Below are 20557 nucleotides of genomic sequence, written 5' to 3'. Positions count from 1 at the left end.
CCCTTCTGCCCTTATTAGATAGTCCAAAAGTTACGGTAAGTCCCTCTGCTGATTTAGTTTTCCATCCTCCATTCTTTTTCTTTCTTTCTTTTTTTATTAACATATAAAACACATACATTTGCATTTACACAATACACATACACAACACACTACCTTATTTTCATAACATAAAACATACCTACATTACCAAGCTATACTATACATAGCAACATACCTATACACCTACCCCACATGGACACCCACCAAGTGACTTGACTTCCAGCCATTATTGTTACGCTACTTTATTTTTCCAACTAGCTTAAACACATTTCATTATTTCTTTAATCTCTTCTTCTATCTTGACTTTACTCTCCTTTCACTCTAATCATTTTCTTGATTCACTCAATGTTCCTTCCTCCATTCTTAATTATCACCTTGATTATCTAACACCGATTCCTTGTTTCGATTGCACTAGCCACCTCGTACTAGGCATTTCTCAGGAATTCTAAGAAACTCCCAAATAAGTGCAGTTTTGACATCAGTGGTCACAATCAGAGCAATTCTGAAGGGTTCCATCCACCATCACGATTCAAAATGGCACCCAACTGTATCCAAACACAGAAGAAAACCTGCCTTTTTGATCTCAGGAACCATTGTGCAGAATTTGATTATGAGATATCTTAAGAGGGATGTGAACACGTAGCAAGCAAGGAAGCAAAATGTTCAAGGTAGATTCCTTAAGATGCATAAAGAGCAAAAATATTCAATGTATTTTCTATTGCCATATTTCAAAGCCACAAAGTTAGACTGAAATTCTTTCAAGATTCTTTCACCGCCAGCCTGCTCTGGTTCTATAGGCTGTTTCCCATTACCGGATCTCTACATGGAAGTAACTTCTGTTTTAGTAACATGATTCCCATATGTTGGTTGAAACATGAGATTGTACTGCAGGCATGTAAACTGCTGCGTATACAAGTGCCAAGAAAGTGCGACTGACTCTTTGTACACTGAATTACTTAAGATCTTATTCCCAAGTTACCTAGGAGTAAGCCCCATTCATCTGGATGGAACTTAGTTCTAAGTCAACACATATAGGATTGCACTGTTTGACTGAAATTCAAGGCACTCTTTATCCTCCTGGGAATAAGTCCAACTCAACTAAGAGGTAAGCCTCCCTGAGAAGGATTGGGCCGTTGATTAACCTACAAAAGAGTTGAACTTTGGCAAGAAGCTTTGATCCTGCAACTCCTCTCTTGCAAAGCTTATCTTGTTTATCTGGTTGGTAAGGTACTCAAGAAATCACAGCAAATAAAACTACCAATTAGGTGTTGTTGTTTTTAAGGTTATGCCTTCCTTAGTGGGAGTGCTTTGATGCCTAAAGCCACATGGAAAATATTATATCAGAATAGGTCATTCATTTGAATTTTTAAGCAAAGGCCTGCTAGATTCCTGCTGGCTCCGACTCATTACTCAAGAACCCACAAGAATGATCAGTTCTATAATGTTTTCCACATGGATTCTTCTGCAGGAACCTTTCCAAAAACACTCCCAAGAAGGCAAATTGAAGACGACCATACGTTGATCAGGAACGGCCAAGCAATCAGGATTTATTAATACAACGACAGATAGGTAGCCGTGTTGGTCTGCCATAGTCAAAATAAAAAAATCCTTCCAGTAGCACCTTTAAGACCAACTAAGTTAGTTCTTGGTATGCTTGCACACGAAAGCTCATACCAAGAACTAACTTAGTTGGTCTTAAAGGTGCTACTGGAAGGATTTTTTTATTAATACGAGTTATGCAGACTTATTATTCAGTGAATTACTTACTTAAGTTTACGTTCATGTACAGTAAGACTGCAACTTACACGCATTTAACTTGTGCACATTCAGCTTTACAAGCTTGTAGAAAAAAATAAGTTAGAATTTTTAAAAGCGGGGAGGAAAGGGAGCAGGAATCTGGGAATAAAGACTTTGGCAATCCCACACACCATTGAAGCCAACATGTTTTCACTATATATGATTTTGGCGATCCCTGGAATATAACCCTTGTGTAAGTTGCAGGCTTAAAAAGGTAAAGGGAACCCTGACCATTAGGTCCAGCTGTGGCCAACTCTGGGGTTGCGGCGCTCATCTTGCTTTATTGGCCAAGGGAGCCGGCCTACAGCTTCCAGGTCATGTGGCCAGCATAACTAAGCCACTTCTGGCGAACCAGAGCAGCGCACGGAAACGCTGTTTACCTTCCCGCCGGAGCGGTACCTATTTATCTACTTGCACTTTGACATGCTTTCGAACTGCTAGGTTGGCAGGAGCAGGGACCAAGCAATGGGAGCTCACCCCGTCGTGGGGATTCGAACTGCCGACCTTCTGATCAGCAAGCCCTAGGCTCTGTGGTTTAACCCACAGCGCCACCCGCATCCCAAGTTGCAGGCTTACTGTATTGCAAAACCCACAATGAAGACGGCACCTTCTCTAAAGCAGGGATTCTCCAACTGTGCTCCATGGGCCATTAATGGTCTGTAAGCTTCATTCAGCTACTCTGCAATGGGGCAGTGAAGAACAGAAGGAGCAGTGTCTGTAAATGGCAGACGCAGTTGCTCCCGGCAGTCCATAGAATCAAAGAATCGGAGAGTTGGAAGGGACCCCAAGGGTCATCTAGTCCAACCCCCTGCAATGCAAGAACCTCAACAAAAGGACCCAAGACAGGTGGCCACCCAACCTCTGCCCAGAAGGTGTGAGTGGGATGGATCAGAGACAGGTAGGTACGGAAGAGGCACTTGAAAGGAGGGGAGAGGATCAGCAGTGAAGTGAATGCAGGGCTAGAATTAGGAAGTTTCATCCCGATTCAATCAACATAAATCGCAGAGCATCTAGAACAGTTCGTTACAATTGCTCCACAAGGCAGTCAAATCATTAAATCCTCTGCCAAGACCTTCAGCAATTTTCAGGTGGTCTGTAGGGATAGGGAGTTTAGGAACTAAAGTATTATTATGGGTAATAAGCTCATTTAGCATTCGCATAGCACTGTTGAGAGTTCAATGCACATGTAGTATCCAGTTGCAACCTTTACAACAACCCTGTAAAGTAGGTCCCCCCTCAATACTGCAGAAGGGAAGAACTGAGCGCGATGGGGAGGAGTTTACCTCAGGCCATCAAGTGAGCTTGAGGCAGATTCAAACCGGGCGGATTTCCTGATTTGTGGCCCAGCCTTTTAGCCACCGTGCTGCACCAGCTCCTACTACTGTTATTATTTCTATCACCCCGCAGCTGTGTCTGACACCATATAAACACAGGATTTAAGACAGGCTCCTGCCATCTATGGTAGGTAAATGTGAAATTACATACAGTTGCAGCTGTACAGTGGTACCTCGGGTTACATACGCTTCAGGTTACAGACTCCGCTAACCCAGAAATATTGCCTCAGGTTAAGAACTTTGCTTCAGGATGAGAACGGAAATTGTGCGGCCGCGGTGCGGCGGCAGTGGGAGGCCCCATTAGCTAAATTGGTGCTTCAGGTTAAGAACAGTTTCAGGTTAAGAACGGACCTCCGGAATGAATTAAGTACTTAACCCGAGGTACCACTGTATTTTGTTTGTGCGCCAAAATAAGAGGGGAAACGCTCCCCAAGATTCTTCATCAAAACTGGAGCGTTGAACGTCAGGTTATCCCAAAACATTCTAGTGTGCCCAAGAAAGGACATCCAGGCAATGTGTCTCCTTCATAATGTGTTATGCCAACTTTTGGCATTTATACAGTGCATACAACCATAGGAAGGTACCTTATATTGACTCAGGCCATTCGTCCAAGTACCTCAGAACTGTCTACACTGAGTGACTCTCCAGGTTTTCAGGCAGCGCTATACTTGGAGGTGCTGGGGACTGAACCTGGCGCAGATCATACCTGTGGCCTGCACAGAGCCAGCCCTTTCTGAGTCTTTTTAAGTGCTAGCAGCCTCACCGATGAATCAGGGATCCACCCATCAGTCTGCCAGTGGTTAATTGGCCAAAGCTTGCAGTGAGACTTTAGCAGTGCAGCCAACGGAAACGCAAAGCCCCTGGATGAGCTGGCTGACCAGACCCTGGGAGTGACAGGAGGCTGGGCCAGCCAACAGCGAGTTCAATCCGCCTGTTGATATGCCCAGGAGCCACACATACACCCCCCCCCCCGACCCAAGGCATGGTCTCATCTTTGTTGGATAGCCCGCAGTGCGAGGGATGTAGGTCCCTGACCACGGCTAAAAGTGGGCCTATCTTCTCTGAGGGCTGGGTGGGGCAGGGGGTGCAGAGAGAGGGCTGTGGGGTGGAAATAGCTGGAGGCTGCCATTAGCTCTTGTTATTTATTCATCCACTGGCATTTGGACGCAGCAGCTGAGACAAAAGGCGCTGGGGCAGCTGGTGGCGGGGGCGAGGAAACATATTTTGCATCAGTCACAGGGGTCCGTGTGTGTGTGTGTGTGTGTGTGTGTGTGTGTGTCCCCGCATGCATAACCCCGACACACCCAGCAGTCGGAAAGAGCTTGTGCTAAAAGGCGTTTTAACCCGTTCAGGGCCAGTGGTAAAGAGGAGGTGCTGTGGTGAGGAAGCACGGCAGACCTGGCTAAGTTGCCAACTCCCCACCCCACCCTTGCTCCTCTGCTATTGAAACAGCAGCCAAACATAGCAAAAGAAGAAGCAGCTTTCTCCATTATTCCATGACGGGGGATTGGGGAAGGAATCCACCTGCTTCCATTCTGCACAGCACAGGAAGAAGTCCAGTTTAAAACACAGAGAGACATTGGCAATCCTAGATCCAGAGGAGCATTGCCTAGGGAAAGCTGCAGGGTCCAAAATACCTAGCGTGGGGCCACTGATGTAGAGAGGTTGATAGGCAGCGGAGACATTGCTATGCCTCAGGAGCATCCTCTGAGGACACTGTGGCGTCCAGAGATTCTGCATCTAGCCCTACAGAACCTGTTCCTACAGTGGCCAACCAGATGCCCCAGGGGGAAGCCCCCCAAGGCCCAGCAACTCTCCCCACTTGGCATTCAGAGGCACAACAGTGGAGGGAGAGAATTCCCATCAATGCTAGCATCCCTTGATAGCCTTATCCTTCAGGAATCTTCGGTCCTGGGCCCACAGAGGCAGGAGACTGATCTGAAGACAGGGACTGTTCTCTGTTAAGATGCTCTTCTTCTCAAACAAGGCAGGAAGGAGGCACAACTAGAAGATAACTGCTTGCCCCACAAAACCTGCCCCTTCCTTTAGGGAAGCTTTTAACGTTTAATAGGTTATTGTATTTTAGTGTTCTGTTGGAAGCAGCCCAGAGTGGCTGGGGAAACCCAGCCAGATGGGCAGGGTATAAATAATAAATTTATTATTATTATTATTATTATTATTATTATTATTCCTTGGTTCCCATCCACCCATGTTCAAAAGGCAGAGAGGGGTAGGGAATCCAGAGGAACAGATTTTTGAGGACAAGCCTCCCTCATCTCCCTAAGGCCATCTTGCACAGGAGCAACAATGTCATGGCGCCACGGTCTTACCTGGTTACTGGTGTTGGCCAGAGGTATCTCCTACGGGTTGAGCAGATTCAGGAGGAGGAAGAGGAGGAGGAGGAAGGCAGCCCCTTATCGGCTCATTGGCGGCAGGAAACTTTATAGTCTTTCTTGGGTTCATATCCTACAGAATCAGATCTCTGGCGCTCAGCAGAACTTGGGATCAAAGCCCTGCGTGCCCCGCTTTGCTCTCTTCATTCGAACACATTCACCTCTATTTTTCTGCCTCCAGTATGACCCACTCCCTTCCTTATCTCTCTCTCTCCCCCCCCTCCACTATACCCTCCACTCCTCTTATCTATCTTTCTATCTCTCTCCTCCTTCCACCAGCCCAATTTCCTCGCTCTTTCATCAAGTAAGTCGGTCTTCCACCGTCCTCCTTTCCCTGCCCTTCCTTATCGACCTTCCCAATCGCGGTTTTCTCTCCCTCTCCTTTCCCTTTCCCTGGCAGCTCTGGGGGGAAGAGAGAGGAGGAATAAAAGCAGAGCGATTGAATTTCAATCCTGGGACCCACCACTCCACCTTCCTGGGGGCTTGGCTTGAGAAGGAGGGGAGGGTAAGAGGAGAGAGAGTGTGTGTGGGGTGGGGAGAGTAATGAGAGGGGGAGACAGGAGTCCGAATTCCTGACCTTAACTTTAGAGAGAGGAGTGGCCACAAAAGCTTTAGAAAAACAGGGATTTGGGAAGTTGTCAAAGAAGAAAGACATTCTTTGACTGGTGTGCGATATGGATGTCTCCTCGTGTAGGAAAAGGTGCATCCTCTGGCGCCGCCTGCTGGTGGGATTCTCCCCCCAAAAGGGGACGTTGTTCCAGCAGAGAATCCGCTTCCTATCCTGATTTGAAAAATAATATAAATGCAACCATGTGTCTGGCAGGGATACCATGCTATATTTTAATCAAATGGGGTGTGTTTGTGAAAACAGACTGTGGGGCTTGATTCCCAGTCCTACACAACACCCATAATTTCTCTACTTATTCTTATTATTTCCACGCACCTCTTTGCCTGGCAGAGAACCCAGGTGTCCTGCTCACAGGATTGAAATATGACCAGGATGTAACAGAACTTCCAAGCTTAAAGAAACAAAAAACTAAAAGGGGAAAACCCTCTTGGCCAGCTGCCAGAATTTTGTATGTAAAGGCCAGAACTATGCTTGAAGGGTGCATCTCACAGATGTGCGTTAACCTCACTGAGCTCAGCAGCAACACACCATTTCACCAGCAGCAGAACAGAAGCACTTTGTGCAGTGCGTAATGAGACTACGGAACTCACTCCCACAAGAGGCAGTGATAGCCAGCAACTTGGATAGCTTAGAAGAGGATTAGACAAATTGGAGCCTGATAGCTCAGTTGGTTAGAGCGTGGTGCTGATAACACCAAGGTTCCAGGTTCGATCCCTGTATGGGACAGCTGCATATTCCTGCATTCCAGGGGGTTGGACTAGATGATCCTCAGGGTCCCTTCCAACTCTACAATTCTATGAAATTCATGGAGGACAAGGCTATCAATGGCAACTAACCACAGTGGCTACATTCTACCTCCACTGTCAGAGGTGCTATATCTCTGAGCACCACTTCCTGGGAATCAAAGGTGGGGAAAATAGCTGCTGCTGCTCACGTCCAGTTTGCAAGCTTCCCACATGCATACGTTTGACAGCTATAAGGACAGACAGGATGCTGGGCGAGATGGGGCATTGGCCTGATCCAGCAGGCCCATTATTCTCTTCCTATGTTAAGAGGCTTCAAGGCACATGTGCGTATTGCACAGCCTTCCCTCGCAGGTTTCGTTGAACCAGGAGGGTTTGTGTGTTGTCCTCCTACTGCATTTTTCAGCAACTGCAGTGCTTTATGGCAGAATGATTCATGCCAGCACTACAGAGCTCGACCCATTTAAAAGCAGTTTTGCAGTGCTTTGATTCCGTGATTTATAACATTGCTTTCAAGCAGTTGTTAATCGGTACATTAAATGCTCATGTAGCTATCAGGCCTCCCTTTTAAGCCACCCTTATCCACAGCAGCTTCTGTAATTTAAAAACTACTAAGTTCCTGGAGATGGTACAGGTGTGTCTAGGGGGCGGAAGTTGCAGGTACGAAACAGATTTGCTTCTACATCAACACTGCTTGCTAGAAAGCTGCTTGGAGTTTTGAGAAACTCCAGAATAATGCAGCCTTATTGCAGCCTTATTGCACGAGTCCATCAAGTTTCACCTCTGACCTGCTAGCTCTTAGTCATAGATTTATAGAATTGTAGAGCCTGATGTTTAGTCAGAATCTCCTTTCTTCTAAACTGAAGCCATTGTTTCGGGCCCTACCCTCTGAAGCAAGAGAAAACAAGGTTGCTCCATTCACTATGTAGCGGCCCTTTAGATAAATGAAAATGGCTATTGCATCTCCTCTGTCTCCTCTTTACGAAGCTAAACATACCCAACTCCCTCAACCATTCCACCCGTTTTAAACTCCTAGAATAGCCTAGGGCTGTATACACACCATACTTTTAAAAGTGCATGCCCCCCCTTCCCAAAAAACACACAAAAGAATGCCGGGAACTGTAGTTTGTTAAGGATGCCAGGAATTGTAGCTCTGTGGAGGATAAACTACAATTCCCAGGATTCTTTGGGGGAAGTCACCTATGGCATGTATGCAGCCTAGGAGTTTTGGATTCCAGTTGATGGGAGTAGTAATCCAAATCATCTGGCGGGCACCAAGAAAATTTCCAGTCTGTTATCCAGGATGAGGCACAGTGTTCCTAGGTACAGTACTTAAAAGGGCACAAGCCCATAATACAAATTCATATATGCTGATTTACATGTATATAGACCTCCGGACAAATTACAATGGTAGGTTGCTGGGATGTTACTCACATTGTGCTTAGCAGTACGTTTTACACACACACGAGAGAGAGAGAGAGAGAGAGAGAGAGAGAGAGAGAGAGAGAGAGATCTAAGACCTGACAGAAAAGACCTGGGGCTCGAGCTACCCTGTAACTACACTCTTCCTGTAATCTTACACAACCCACCCAGATTCTTAGCCTATAAACCCCCTCCCTTTCCAATAATCTAGTGGTTCTGGTTACCTCTTCTTCTTGCACATGGCATACTCCAGAAATATTTTGTCCACAAATGAAAACGAGTGGGGAAAACAGAAAGAGAAACCGAAACAGGACAGGGAATATCAAACTACAACAAATCTTAATCAGGTGCAATTCCCCACCCCACCCCTCACAATTGGTTTTTTACATTACTGGCAGGTGATAGTAATACCACTGGGTTGAAAGTGACCCAGATGTTATTAGGTCCTGTAATTCTCATCTGCCTGACTGATTGACACCTGGATCTGTTTCTCTCTTACGTTGTTTCAGTTATTGTTCAGATTTGGTCCTAAATGCCAGGGGGCTGTGAGAAAGCAAGCACAGGCCTTCCACCTAATACTGTTGTCCAAAATGGGCTATGGATCATTGATAATATATTGGGCAGGGCTTTTCTTTTCCAGCTGGAACTCAGTTCTGCCCCCTCTCAGGTGGGCACCATAACCATAATAAGAGAACAAGGGAGGTATTCATGGCAAGTCCCTGCACCTCTTTTTCTAGAAAAATTAGCACTGATCTTGGGGAATTAAAAAACAAAAGAGCTGTGGGTAACAAGTGACGTTTCTGTCCTTTTATTTGTAAAAGTGTTGATATGCTGTCTTCTCCAAAATATCAGAGCTGTGTACAACAATATGAATGCAATAGCAAGTATACATATTGGGTTGTGTGTCCTGTAGTAGATTATTCCTTTTACAGTGGTACCTCGGGTTAAGAACTTAACTTGTTCTGGAGGTCTATTCTTAACCTGAAACTGTTCTTAATCTGAGGTACCACTTTAGCTAATGGGACCTCCTGCTGCTGCCGCACGATTTCTGTTCTCATCCTGAAGCAACGTCCTTAACCCGAGGTACTATTTCTGGGTTAGCAGAGTCTAACCTGAAGCGTCTGTAACCCGAGGTACCACTGTACTGGTCTGGCCTTGTCAATTTATTTTTTCAGCTTCATTGGGTGGGTATCTGATGTACATTTACCTGATGTAAATCCTTTGTATTCGTTTTTGTCCAGCAAGCTAGAATAAATGTGGTTGCATCATGGGGCAAGGCTATGCATCTCGTGGTGTGGAACACAGGAAAACAGCCTTATGCTGAGCCCATCTAGTTCAATATTGTCTCTGCACGGAACTAGCAGTGGCTCTTCAGGGTTTTGGACAGGTAATATTTCTCCATTCTACCTGGAAATTACAAGGATTGTAGCTGGGACCATCTGCATGAAAAGTAGAAGCAAGAAGCATGCAAATGTGTACTGGCGATGGTCACTGGTTTCAGGTAAAAACAGAAAAAGTGGTAATTTGGTAATCTTTATTGCATAGAAAGTGACTAATACTTGATAATGACTATTGTCTCAAATTATGGATTGGAGCCAAGACTCCACCTTTTAGCTTGTCCTTGTGGTGACTTTCCTCTTGCTGCTGTTGTTATTGTTGCTGTTAGCCTGTTCCCTGAAAAAAAGCCTCTTGTTCTGTGCCTACAAAGTGAGCAACTTTGCTTTATATTGAGTAAGGAAGAACCTAACTTTCTCTCGGCCTAACCTGCCTGTTGGGGAAGATAAAACAGGGGGTGTAAAAGGGACTTTGCAAGTCACCCAGAGCTGCTTGGAGGAAGGGTGGAATTAAAAAGGAGCCGTAGACAGTTATTTGCCAGCTGAGAATAAATGGCCAGGTAGCTGTAATGAAACAAAGGTTATGCCACAATAAACTTTGCAAATGGCTGCTCCAGGCAGAAAAAAAGAAAAGTTCATTTCTGTATGTCATGGTAAATCCCACCAGTTTTAAAAAATGAAAATGGAAAGTACGAGGAGCATTTTCTGAACGAAGCCTCTTTTCTACTAGGAGAGTCCACAACAGCGGTAAGTACTTTCGTTTCAAGTTATGTTTCCCAACCCACCCGACGCAGCCCCGCTACTCCTCGCCCCTCCCTCTCCTCAGAACCCTCCATCGGTCACGTCTCTCCCCTGGCCCCGCCCCGTTCCACAACGTCACAATGTGGTGACGTAATCCCCCCAGAACGAGTGTTTATATAGACTCGGCGTCAACAGCGAAGCATCCAAACATTCTATTCCTATTCACAGAAGAAAAACAGCCGCCGCCGCCGCCGATTGAGAGACATGGGTTCTGCCGCGACCGACCGCTCTTCTGCCAAGCCCGCCGCTCGATCGCCCGATCACCGCGCCAACCCCGCAGCTGCTTGCTGGAGCGAGTTTGTTACTGGCTAATTCGATCCGAGAGGTAAGGAGGCAAAAGTCCACCATGGGGTCCTCTCTCTCCCCTTTCCTTGGAACCCAGGAGTCCTGGACCCCCGCAGGTACTGTGAACGGCTAGATTCCGCTCCCACGCCAGACCAGGGAATTTTGCAGACCGCTTGTTAACCGCTCGATCTTCCCATCCCTTCCTAGAAAACCCAGAAATCCCGGCCGGCTTCTCGCCTTCTCCCCGCCCACGGCACCCGGGATCCCTCCTTCGCTTTGTATTTGGGAGTTAGACCGCCCACCACGCCTCTTTCCACACCACCCAGGCGCCTGGGCTCCTCAGCCCTAGGACCCAGGTCTTCTGCCTGCGGAGGACCCAGGAGTCCTGCCTACCACCCCGCCTCTCCAGATTCCTTCCCGCTGGTGGTGCGTGCACTGTGCCTGCCCCCACCCCCGTATATCTCTTCCGCAGGTATCCACCCAAGACCTACACCCTTTTTAATTGCTACGTCCTCGTCCTTGCTTAATGCAAGCAAGTTCTCGAGCTTGTTTGGAGGTTCTGGCAGGGGAGCGCAGCTATCGTACACCCTTGACCCAAGAACGGTACACTCGTTTTATCTGGGATGGTCGTCCTCTTCCACCGAGGATGCACATGGAGCGGCCTAGCCAGCCAAATCAGTCAAATCAACCCTGGCGATCAATGGGGAGACTGATGTCGCAGATCGACCTCACATCCTGCTTAATGCGGGTCCATAGCTGTCAACGTTTTCCTTTTTTAAAGGAAAATTCCCTTATTCTGAATAGGATTCCTCGCAAGAAAAGGGAAAAGTTGACAGCTATGTGCGGGTCTCAGAATGGTGTCTTGGTGCCGTGCCCCAAATCTGTACCCCAGTATTATCCATATGGGGCAGATCTCCAGATACCCCATTCCAGTAGTTTCCTCAAGATTTAGTAACGAATATTCTATATTTTTGCTGTTCCTTTTTCTTTTAAAGTATCCTTATTTTATGTTGAACCCCTCCTCCCCCAAATTGTGGCACTGCTAGTCCTAAAACAATAGCCTTCTGTATCTTGTCTATGCCTCTATGTCCTCTTTTGCATTTTGGGGGGTCATTCCCCCCATTAACCTGCACCCCAGACCTCCCCTCCCCTTCGTAAAAATGCATTAGTTATATCCACTGCTCTTTTTGAGCTCTTCCAAGATTTCGTTTTCTGTTCCTCTGCCCTCAGACTGCCACAATTTTCCACTTCCCCCAATACCGAATTCCTAGGGAAGGCCAGAAAGCAGAAACTGAACTTCACCCTCATTTGGTTTCTACCTTCCCTAGCACACCTAGTTAAGAAACTGCACCATTTCCTTTTCGCTCCACATTTTCAAAAATATCCCATCCTACCTACCAGACTAGGATGAATGACAATGAGGTTGTTACTGCCACTGTTTCGGCACCCCTACCCCAAACTTAATATTTACAGTACTTCACATTAGGAATATCCTCAGCTATAACCCTGGAGAGTGTGACAGTTGTCCTGTATGACAGGGAGGGGGTCTATTTCTGAATGGGCCCCCTTCCTGTTTTAGAGGAGGGCTTTGATCGTTAAGATCGCTGTCAAAAGCGGGGTGCTCTCCAGCTGCTGTCCCACAATCCTGAGAATCCATGCATCTTTTTGCTTTGAGGGCATTTGGAAATCTTCAAATGAACATTCCCCTCCCCTCCCTTCCTCTCCCCCTACCCACCATTTCCCGTTCTAACCTGTTGTGGGTCAGAAGGTTTGCTGTTCTTCCTCTCTCCCCGACAGCTGCACACCCGGAATCCAGACTGTGTGTGTGTGTGTTGTGTTATTTCCCCCCCTTTCTGCTTCCGGACTGGGGTGTTGCCAGCGTTCCAGGGGCACTTGCTTGAGCTTGTTTGGGGCGCGCCCTGGATTAAATCAACCTACACATCCAAGCCAGGAAAACAACCCATAGGAAAAAAAGAAAGAGATAAACTGAGGCACACATAGGGGGCGGAAGTAATCTTGCTGGAATGTGGGCATAAGGGCCTAGAAGTGCAGGATTCCTGCCCCATGCCTTAACTTCCTACCTCCTATTTTACTCCACAGTCTTATTCTTAGTTGGGCTTTTCCTAATCCACTTCATGAGTGCGTACACACCATACATTTTAAGCACATCCCAGAATCCTGGGAACTGTAGTTTGTTAATGGTGCTGGGAACTGTAAGTTCTATGACTGGTTCCCAGGCTTTTGTGTGTGTGGGGGGGTGCTTTAAATGTGTGTTGTGTACAAAGCAAAGGTGTGTATTAAAGTTTCCTCTTATTTTTAACTTTTTTTAAAAAAATACTTTGTTACAAAAGAAAACACTCACCAAAGGATTTCTTGTTAAGAACAGTTAAACAAACACTGAAACCATTCATATTCCGCCCTCAAACAACCTCCAAAAAAACAGGATGCCATTGTACATATCATTATATTGCTTGGAACAAATAATACATACACCCTGAGCTCCCAAAAATGCAGTATCAATCGGGGAAGGGTGCTATTTGCTACAGATACCATAACCCATTCTCCTTCAGGACATTTCTTGCCTAAGGCCTCCATTCCAGAATCTGTTGTTGGTGCCATGTCTCAGTCCATACTGGGCTTAGTCATAGCAGCCCTGATTACGCACAGAAGGCCTTTACTCACAGCTTAGAAATTAAGCAGCATATAAAATACCATATAAATAAGTAATAAATACTTCACAGCTTGAGTATAAACAACCTGTTCTTCCACACTCTGGATTAAGGGAACAGGCCTTTCAGGTGGATTCAGGATAGGTTTCAGGTCTTGTATCTCCTCTGTGTGTGTGTTTTAAATGTCTTGCTTACAGGAGAGATTACAGCTTAGTGGTAAATGAAATGTTTTGCAGGCAGAACTTCCTAGATTCAATCCTTGGCATCTCCAGGAAAAAAAGAAAATGTGGGCGGCGGGGGAAGGACCAGGTAGTGGAGGTGAAACCCTGGTGAACTATTGCCAGTTGAAAGAAGACAATGCTGAACTAGAGGCACAAATAGCTCCCATATGCCCTATACAGTGGTACCTCGGGTTACAGACGCTTCAGGTTACAGACTCCGCTAACCCAGAAATAGTATCTCGGGTTAAGAACTTTGCTTCAGGATGAGAACAGAAATCACGCAGAGGCAGCGGGAGGCCCCATTAGCTAAAGTGGTCTTCAGGTTAAGAACAGTTTCAGGTTAAGAACGGACCTCTGGAACGAATTAAGTACGTAACCAGATGTACCACTGTATATTAAAGCAGTATCATACCGCTTTAAATAGTCGTGGCTTCCCCCAAAGAATTCTGGGAAGTGTAGTTTAAGGGGGCTGAGGTTTGTTAGGACACACACACACTATTCCCCTCACAAAACTGCAATTCCCTGAGTGCCCTGGCAAGAGGGATTGACTGTTAAACCACTCTGGGAATCTGTACCTCTGTGAGATGGCTTGGTGTTCTCCTAACAATTCTCAGCACCCTCAACAAATGACAGTTCCCAGGACTCTCTGGGGGGAGCCATGGCTGTTTGAAAGCAGTATCCTATTACTTTAATATATAGTGCAGATGGGGCCTAAGTCTGACCCCTTCCTATAATGCAGGAAAACAAAACATACTGGAATCTGACTCTCTGGGCTTTCCCCAGCACCACTTTCAGATGTTTAATAGCTGGTGGCTTATTTTCACTTTGCTTCTTTTCAGGTCTAAGATGCCCCCTCACATCACATCCAGCCATCTGACATCACCCCCCTCAGACACAGAGAGGTTGTTGGTTTGCTGTGACCCCTTCAGGCTCAAAATGGCTAAAATCCTCCCTGCCGAATTGAGCCGGTCCAGCCCTGCTGGCAAATTCAACATGGCGGCCGTGATTCTTGGACGTATGGCCCAGATTGCTCTGGACTGGGTAAGGAGGTGGTTGCACCTCTGGCAGCATAGCCCTGCCACCCTGGTGAGGGCTGTGTTGATGGGCATTGCCAAGGGGGCAATGCCCATCTTAGGGAAGACGAAGCAACTCTTAAGAGGAACTTGGGAGGAACTTGGAAGAGAAGAAAGCAAAGTGGAGGGACGAAACTTGAAAGCTGCCCATCTAGGGTACTTTTCCCTGGACAGTCACAAGTGTTACCCTCAAAGGGATACGGAAAGCTTGGCTGAAGGCGGACAATTTGAAGAGGACCTGGCACTGCTTCTGCCTGCTTCTAATGGTCCATCCAAAATGGATAGCATGCGTTTGGAAGAGGATGGCATTTCTGAACCGTACTTGATCAGCACTTCCATTGCCTACGACCTTGGAAATGACTGGGACGTTTCTTCAGAAGAAGACATGGCGTTGGAAGGCAGAGAGAACCCTGGGAGTTCCCCCCAGAAATGGCTGGAATATTGTTGCCATCCACAAGCATTGATGAAAGGATTGAATATTGGCGGATACTGTAGGGAGAATGTGGAAGGTTCCTGTAGCCACCGTGGAGAGTTAAAGGATTTTGGAGGGGGCTTTTGTTTGGAAAGTACCTCCGCTTCCCAGGGAAACGAGGAGGGCCCGGGATCTAGTGGGGATTTGGTGATGCGTGACGGGCAAAGCTTTGAAAGTCCATCTAATTCCCCAAAGGATGGGGAAGAGATAGAAGCATACAAGAAAGGTGGAGATAAGGGTGCGTTCAACTCAGTCTCCTGTGTTTCCAAAAGCCCCCTTGTCCTATCCTTGTTCTACAGTCCATCAGAGGAAGAGGAGGATGGCAGTGACGATTCAGAGGACTGGTGGAGCGAAGACGAGATGGAAGAGAGCATTCAGTCTGGAGGGCACTCGGGGAACGGGGAGAACCATCTGGAAGCGGAAACAGACTCTCTGCATCAGGATGTATTGGAGAGCCTCTGCAAATCTTTTTTTGCAAGGAATGACCCTTTTCACCCACTCTGCTTTTCCAAGCCCATTCAAGCCCCCACATCTGCCCCTCAGCCTAAGGCCAAGAAGCACAAGGAAATCACGGTCACCTTTTATCAGACAAGGCTGGATTCTAAGCCTGAGGAGCTATGTAATCCACCAACGCGACCACGTTTCAAGTGGAATCCAAGAGTTTCCTCCAGGCATCCATCTCAGAAAAGTTGCCAGCCAGACTCTGAGGAAAACTCTGATCCTGTGACCACAGAAGTGTCATCCGTTTCCCAGGAGGCAAACCAGGTGATTAAGAAGGTGAGTTGCTTTAAATACTTTGTGTGTGGACTAACCAGAACCCCTAGGTTCTCCCGAGGATGAGTCTTGAGGGAGACAGTTCAGAAACGTGTGTGTGTGTGTGTGTGAGAGAGAGAGAGAGAGAGAGAGAGAGAGAGAGAGAGAGACATTCCATAATTAGGAATTGCTAACGCCCTTGGTTCTGCCCCTCACAAATTACTAGCCTGGATTAGATTTGCCCATTTCATTCACAAATGTTTCAGGAAGTCTTCCTAATTTTATCACTTAACTGCTGTGTATAACTACTATGTTTACACAACAGTGGTTATGAGTAGAAAATTGGGTGTTACAGAAGCTATTCCCCACCCCACCCTGTGCCCTTTTTGACAGCTGAAGTTAAGGCAGAAATTAAACAGGTATAGCTTTTGTTTACATAAATTAATCAAAGTAACACTCTTCCTGCTTTTCAAGTTTTTTTAAACAATTGAAGGCATCTCAGACAGGCTTTTACAATGATAAACAATTCTTTCTGTCAGCCTCAGTAGATCAGAGCGGTTTGAAATCTTAGCTGATGAACTGAAAAGCTATTTAAAAAAAACCCTGAAAGTGGGCATCTCACAGGGTAAAGGATGCCTAGCTTAGGGTACTCTGGTGGTCTTGATGGGCACAGTATGGTCATAGCAGGGAACAAAGTGTTTCTGGTGATACTGTAGCGCTAAACCATTTTAAAGAATCGGCCTGAGTTGGAGCGATGGGGAAAGCTCCATCTGTTGAAATTATGTATTCACAGGGATTTTCTTCCTCAAAGGAAGAAAAGTGAGCATGCAGTGTGTGTCTTGGGGTGAGAACTGAACAGTAATACCTCTGGTTACAAACTGTCCTCCTTGCGAACGCTTCGGGTTACGAGCTTCGCTAACCTGGAAGTAGGTCTCCTGGTTGCGAACTTTGCCCCTGGATGCGAGCAGAAATCACGCGCCAGAGGCTCCATTAGCGAAAGCGCGCCTCAGGTTAAGAACGGTTTCGAGTTGAGAATGGACCTCCAGAACGAATTAAGTTCGTCATCGGAGGTACCACTGTATGGCTGTTGCGCAGGGAGAAAGGGGTTGCTAATAATAATAATAATAATAATAATAATAATAATAATAATAATATATTATTTGTACCCATCTGGGCGGCTTCCAACAAAGATTAAAATCAAGGAAGTCAATAATGTTGGATTCTGCTCCCCCAACATAAAGCCTGCCCCCCTTACATAAATCCTGGCTACGCCCATTCTCCTTTCCTAAGCTGCCTTCTGTCCCATTCTAAAGATACCTTACTTAGCCCTCAGTTTTTACTTTCTGCACCCCACCTTGTTCCCTGTTAGCACCACCCTAGAATCTCCTTAATGCTCCTTGGCCTCCCCCGTCCTGCTGTTGGTTTCACCCATCCTGAAATATCGTGTAACATCCCTTTCATGCAACATGACCAACCAGGAAGTGGATGATGTAAGGCTGGGTCATTTCCCAGCAGACAGGACTCCCCTACCTTACTCTCACTGTTCCCCCTCCCTCCTTTTGTCCACAGAGTGTCAGTAGATCTATTGGAAGCTGAGCTTAGTAGTTTGCTTAGTCACCTTCCACAAATGCCCCAAATGTAAGAACAGCAGCACACAAAATAACAAAATCAATTTAAGAACAATGCAAAGTGGACACCCACAACAGAAACCTATGGTTGCTAGTCCTACTCAGAGTAGACTCATTGAAGTTAATTAACATGACCAACTTGGGTTCATTTTAGTGGGTCTACTCTGAGTAGGACTCAGTTGTATACAGCCTCTCTTCCTCCAGCTAGGAAATGCAACTGTGTGCAGTGCCCACAGTTGTGTGAAACCCAAAGCGATGCTCAAGACGCAGCTAGAGATTAGCAATGGAACTCAAGGAGTCGTGGAAAAGTGTTCCTCTGAGCCATGGGTAGAGAGTGCCTTTGCCTTACTCTTGAGCAGCCACAGCCAGCCTCCAGAAACCTATCACTTGAGGTGGTAAATAAAAATAATAGCTAATATATTGTTAGTGTTTATATCCCGCTTTTTTTCTCCAAGGAGCTCAAGATGGTGTACATGGTTTCCCCTCCTTCTCATTTAATCCGCATAGCAACCCTGTGAGGTAGTTTAGTCTGAGCAGCAGACTGGTCCAAGGTGAAAGTCATGGCTTGGTAGGGGATTTGAACCCTGGGCTCCCAGGTCCTACTCCAACACTTCTGACACTGTAAGAGCTGTTCAACAGAGAAACAGTCTCCCTTGGGAGATGGTGAACTCTCCTTCCTCGGAGGTTTTTAAGCAGTGGGTGAATGGCCATCTGTCCTGGATGCTTTGGTTGAGATTCCTGCATTGCAGGGGGTTGGACTAGATAACACTTGGGGTCCCATCTAACTCTCCAGTTCCATTATTCTATCACACTGGCTTTCATGTATGGTGTCTAAATAGGAGTAAGAGGTGGTTTGCATCATCTCTCTTGCCTAGGGCAAGTTTAAATTAAGGTCCTGATTCAGTACCCACAGAAAAGGAAGTGGACTAAAACTAGGGACAACACAAGGCTGTTCTTCCCTGTCCTTGGCTGGAATGGTTACAGCCAGGATGATAACCTGTTGCACATCCTGAAACATCTGGAGAGAAGCAGCTTCCTAACCCCTGGAGCACAGTGATGGCTTTAAAACATGATATTTGGCTTGTTTAGCTGAGAAAAGACAGTAGGATTCAGCAGGGCCATTACAGGACGAAAAAACCAACCTGTTAACTGTATGAGGTCTAGCCAATTATTTAGTTTAGTAGCACTGGCATAAATTTGCTTAAGAGCAAGAAAATACCTGTCCCACTATCCTCATAGCCTCTCAATTTCCTCAGGTCCGATTCTCTCCGGTGGTGACCGTTCACCCACTGGTGGCCTGGAGCTACGCATCTCGGGCTGCCCGCCGTGGCCCCTGGGAAGAAATGGCCCGCGACCGATGCCGCTTCCGCCGGAGGATTGCTGAAGTGGGAGCCATCTTGGAGCCTTGCCTGAGGGCGGAACACCGGGCCAAAGCTTGGAGGGAGATCTATGGGGTTCAGGAAGAAGGCGGCAACGACAACTCCCCTCTCTTTTCTGGTTCTGCTGAGGCAGATTAAGCTGTGGCTCCAGATTAAGTCAGGAATGAAATGGCTCTTCAAGATATGGCAGCCATGAAGTAAACCGTCCATTAGAGATACATATAAAGGGTTCTGAGGTTTTGAGAGCCAAATTGAGTCCTTTTTTTAAACACTGGAGATCGTAAGGGGAGGCTCATGGGTCTGAGTGTGTGTGTGATGTAGCAAGATTTAATTCTGGGCCTGAAATCCACATTCTCTCGGGGTGGAGTGGGGCCCTGAAGTTGCCGTGAGGAGCAAGAGCAGCTGTGCTCTGATATTTCTGAATAAATGCACTGATGTAAAGCTGCTACTACCTCAGTTGATTTGAAGGATGTGGCTGCCAGGCCCTTAGTCTACAATGTGTGTAGCATAACACAAGGAATTGGTGGCCCTGGTGGACACGCCAGTGTGTTATGTGCATGCTCTAGTTTACACATGATGTTAAGGGGACAGAATTTCCTAATGTATTTCTATTTTACATGCTAGTTATCTTTCAAAGCAAACCTTTGAGATTTCTTTAAGTAGTATTTCCCCCCTCCCCCTTAATTTCAAAACATGTATTAAATTATTAGTAGTGGTGATGTGAACTCCCAGGATGGAGCAGAGACTTGATGTCTGTATGTATAATTTATCTGTCCACAAATTATTACTTTTTTAAATAATAAAAAAATTACAGCTATTACTGTGTATTCCCTCATCATCTTCTTGGTTATTGAAAATGTAATATTGAAGGCTGATTTCAGAAGTCTCCCCACAACACGTGTTTACCCCTTATTTGTGACTAGAAGCACCCACTAGAGTTTATTTTCCAGGGGGACATGGGTGTCTTGAGCAACGAACATGCCTCAAAAGTTGTATCTCAAAATCAGACTTTATGTGATAAAAGTGATGGCAGGGTGGAAATCACAGGAAAGTGTAGGATGGCAATCCACCCTCCCACTTAATTTTTTAGTATTTCTGCAAAGCCTGGGATTTCCCCCAAGCCTGCTGCTACTTTCCCTCTGAAACCCCATCCACATTAAATGAAGCAACATCATTAAACAGTCATGGCTTCCCCCAAAGTATCCTGAGAATTGTAGCTTACAGGTGCCAAGTGTTGTTAGGAGACCCTTATTCCCCTCAGAGCTCTACACTTCTCAATAGATCCCTGGGAAGAGGGATTGACCCTCTTGAGAATTGTAGCTATGAAAGTCAGGCCCTGGGCCCTTAACCTGGCTCTCCTAGCCTCTCTAAATTTGTTCCTCAGCCTAATTTTGCCCTTACCTACCACAGAAATGTGGCCCATGGAAAGCTGCCCAGTGGTGAATGTGGCCCTCAGCTTGAAAACTGTTTCCCACCCCAATGCTATTTTAGGATGGTAGCAACAGACATAGTAAAATAATGGATGAAAGCCAAGCCACCTCTCCCATTTTGGTCCCTTGCTTTCTTTCTCCTAGATTTTATTTCCT

At 46.3% G+C, this 20557-nt stretch overlaps 2 protein-coding genes across 3 annotated transcripts in view; one reads left to right on the top strand and one right to left on the bottom strand.

Annotated features, from left to right (window-relative positions):
• The window catches only part of PLEKHA4 (pleckstrin homology domain containing A4), a 44430-nt gene extending 31772 nt beyond the window's left edge, over positions 1-12658 (bottom strand). Inside the window, exon 1 of one of the 2 annotated variants that reach the window (XM_080976123.1) lies at positions 12528-12658. The gene's annotated coding sequence lies outside the window, so the exon portion shown is untranslated. Of the gene's footprint in view, positions 1-5500; positions 5774-12527 lie in introns of those variants that run through there. The other variant, XM_080976124.1, reaches the window with a different exon arrangement.
• On the top strand, positions 10593-19788 carry PPP1R15A (protein phosphatase 1 regulatory subunit 15A). The gene is made up of 3 exons (XM_080976196.1): positions 10593-10816; positions 14506-15988; positions 18849-19788. The coding sequence occupies exons 2-3, from the start codon at positions 14513-14515 to the stop codon at positions 19107-19109; spliced, it is 1737 nt and encodes a 578-aa protein (XP_080832322.1). The 5' UTR covers positions 10593-10816; positions 14506-14512; the 3' UTR covers positions 19110-19788.
• Positions 19789-20557: the final 769 nt, after the last annotated feature.

Source organism: Podarcis pityusensis (assembly GCF_964106645.2).
Source record: "Podarcis pityusensis genome assembly, chromosome: 13".
In the NCBI taxonomy this organism is placed as follows: Eukaryota; Metazoa; Chordata; class Lepidosauria; order Squamata; family Lacertidae; genus Podarcis; species Podarcis pityusensis.
The sequence above is the reverse complement of the archived record's forward strand: the minus strand, read 5'-3'. Positions and strand labels throughout refer to the sequence as shown.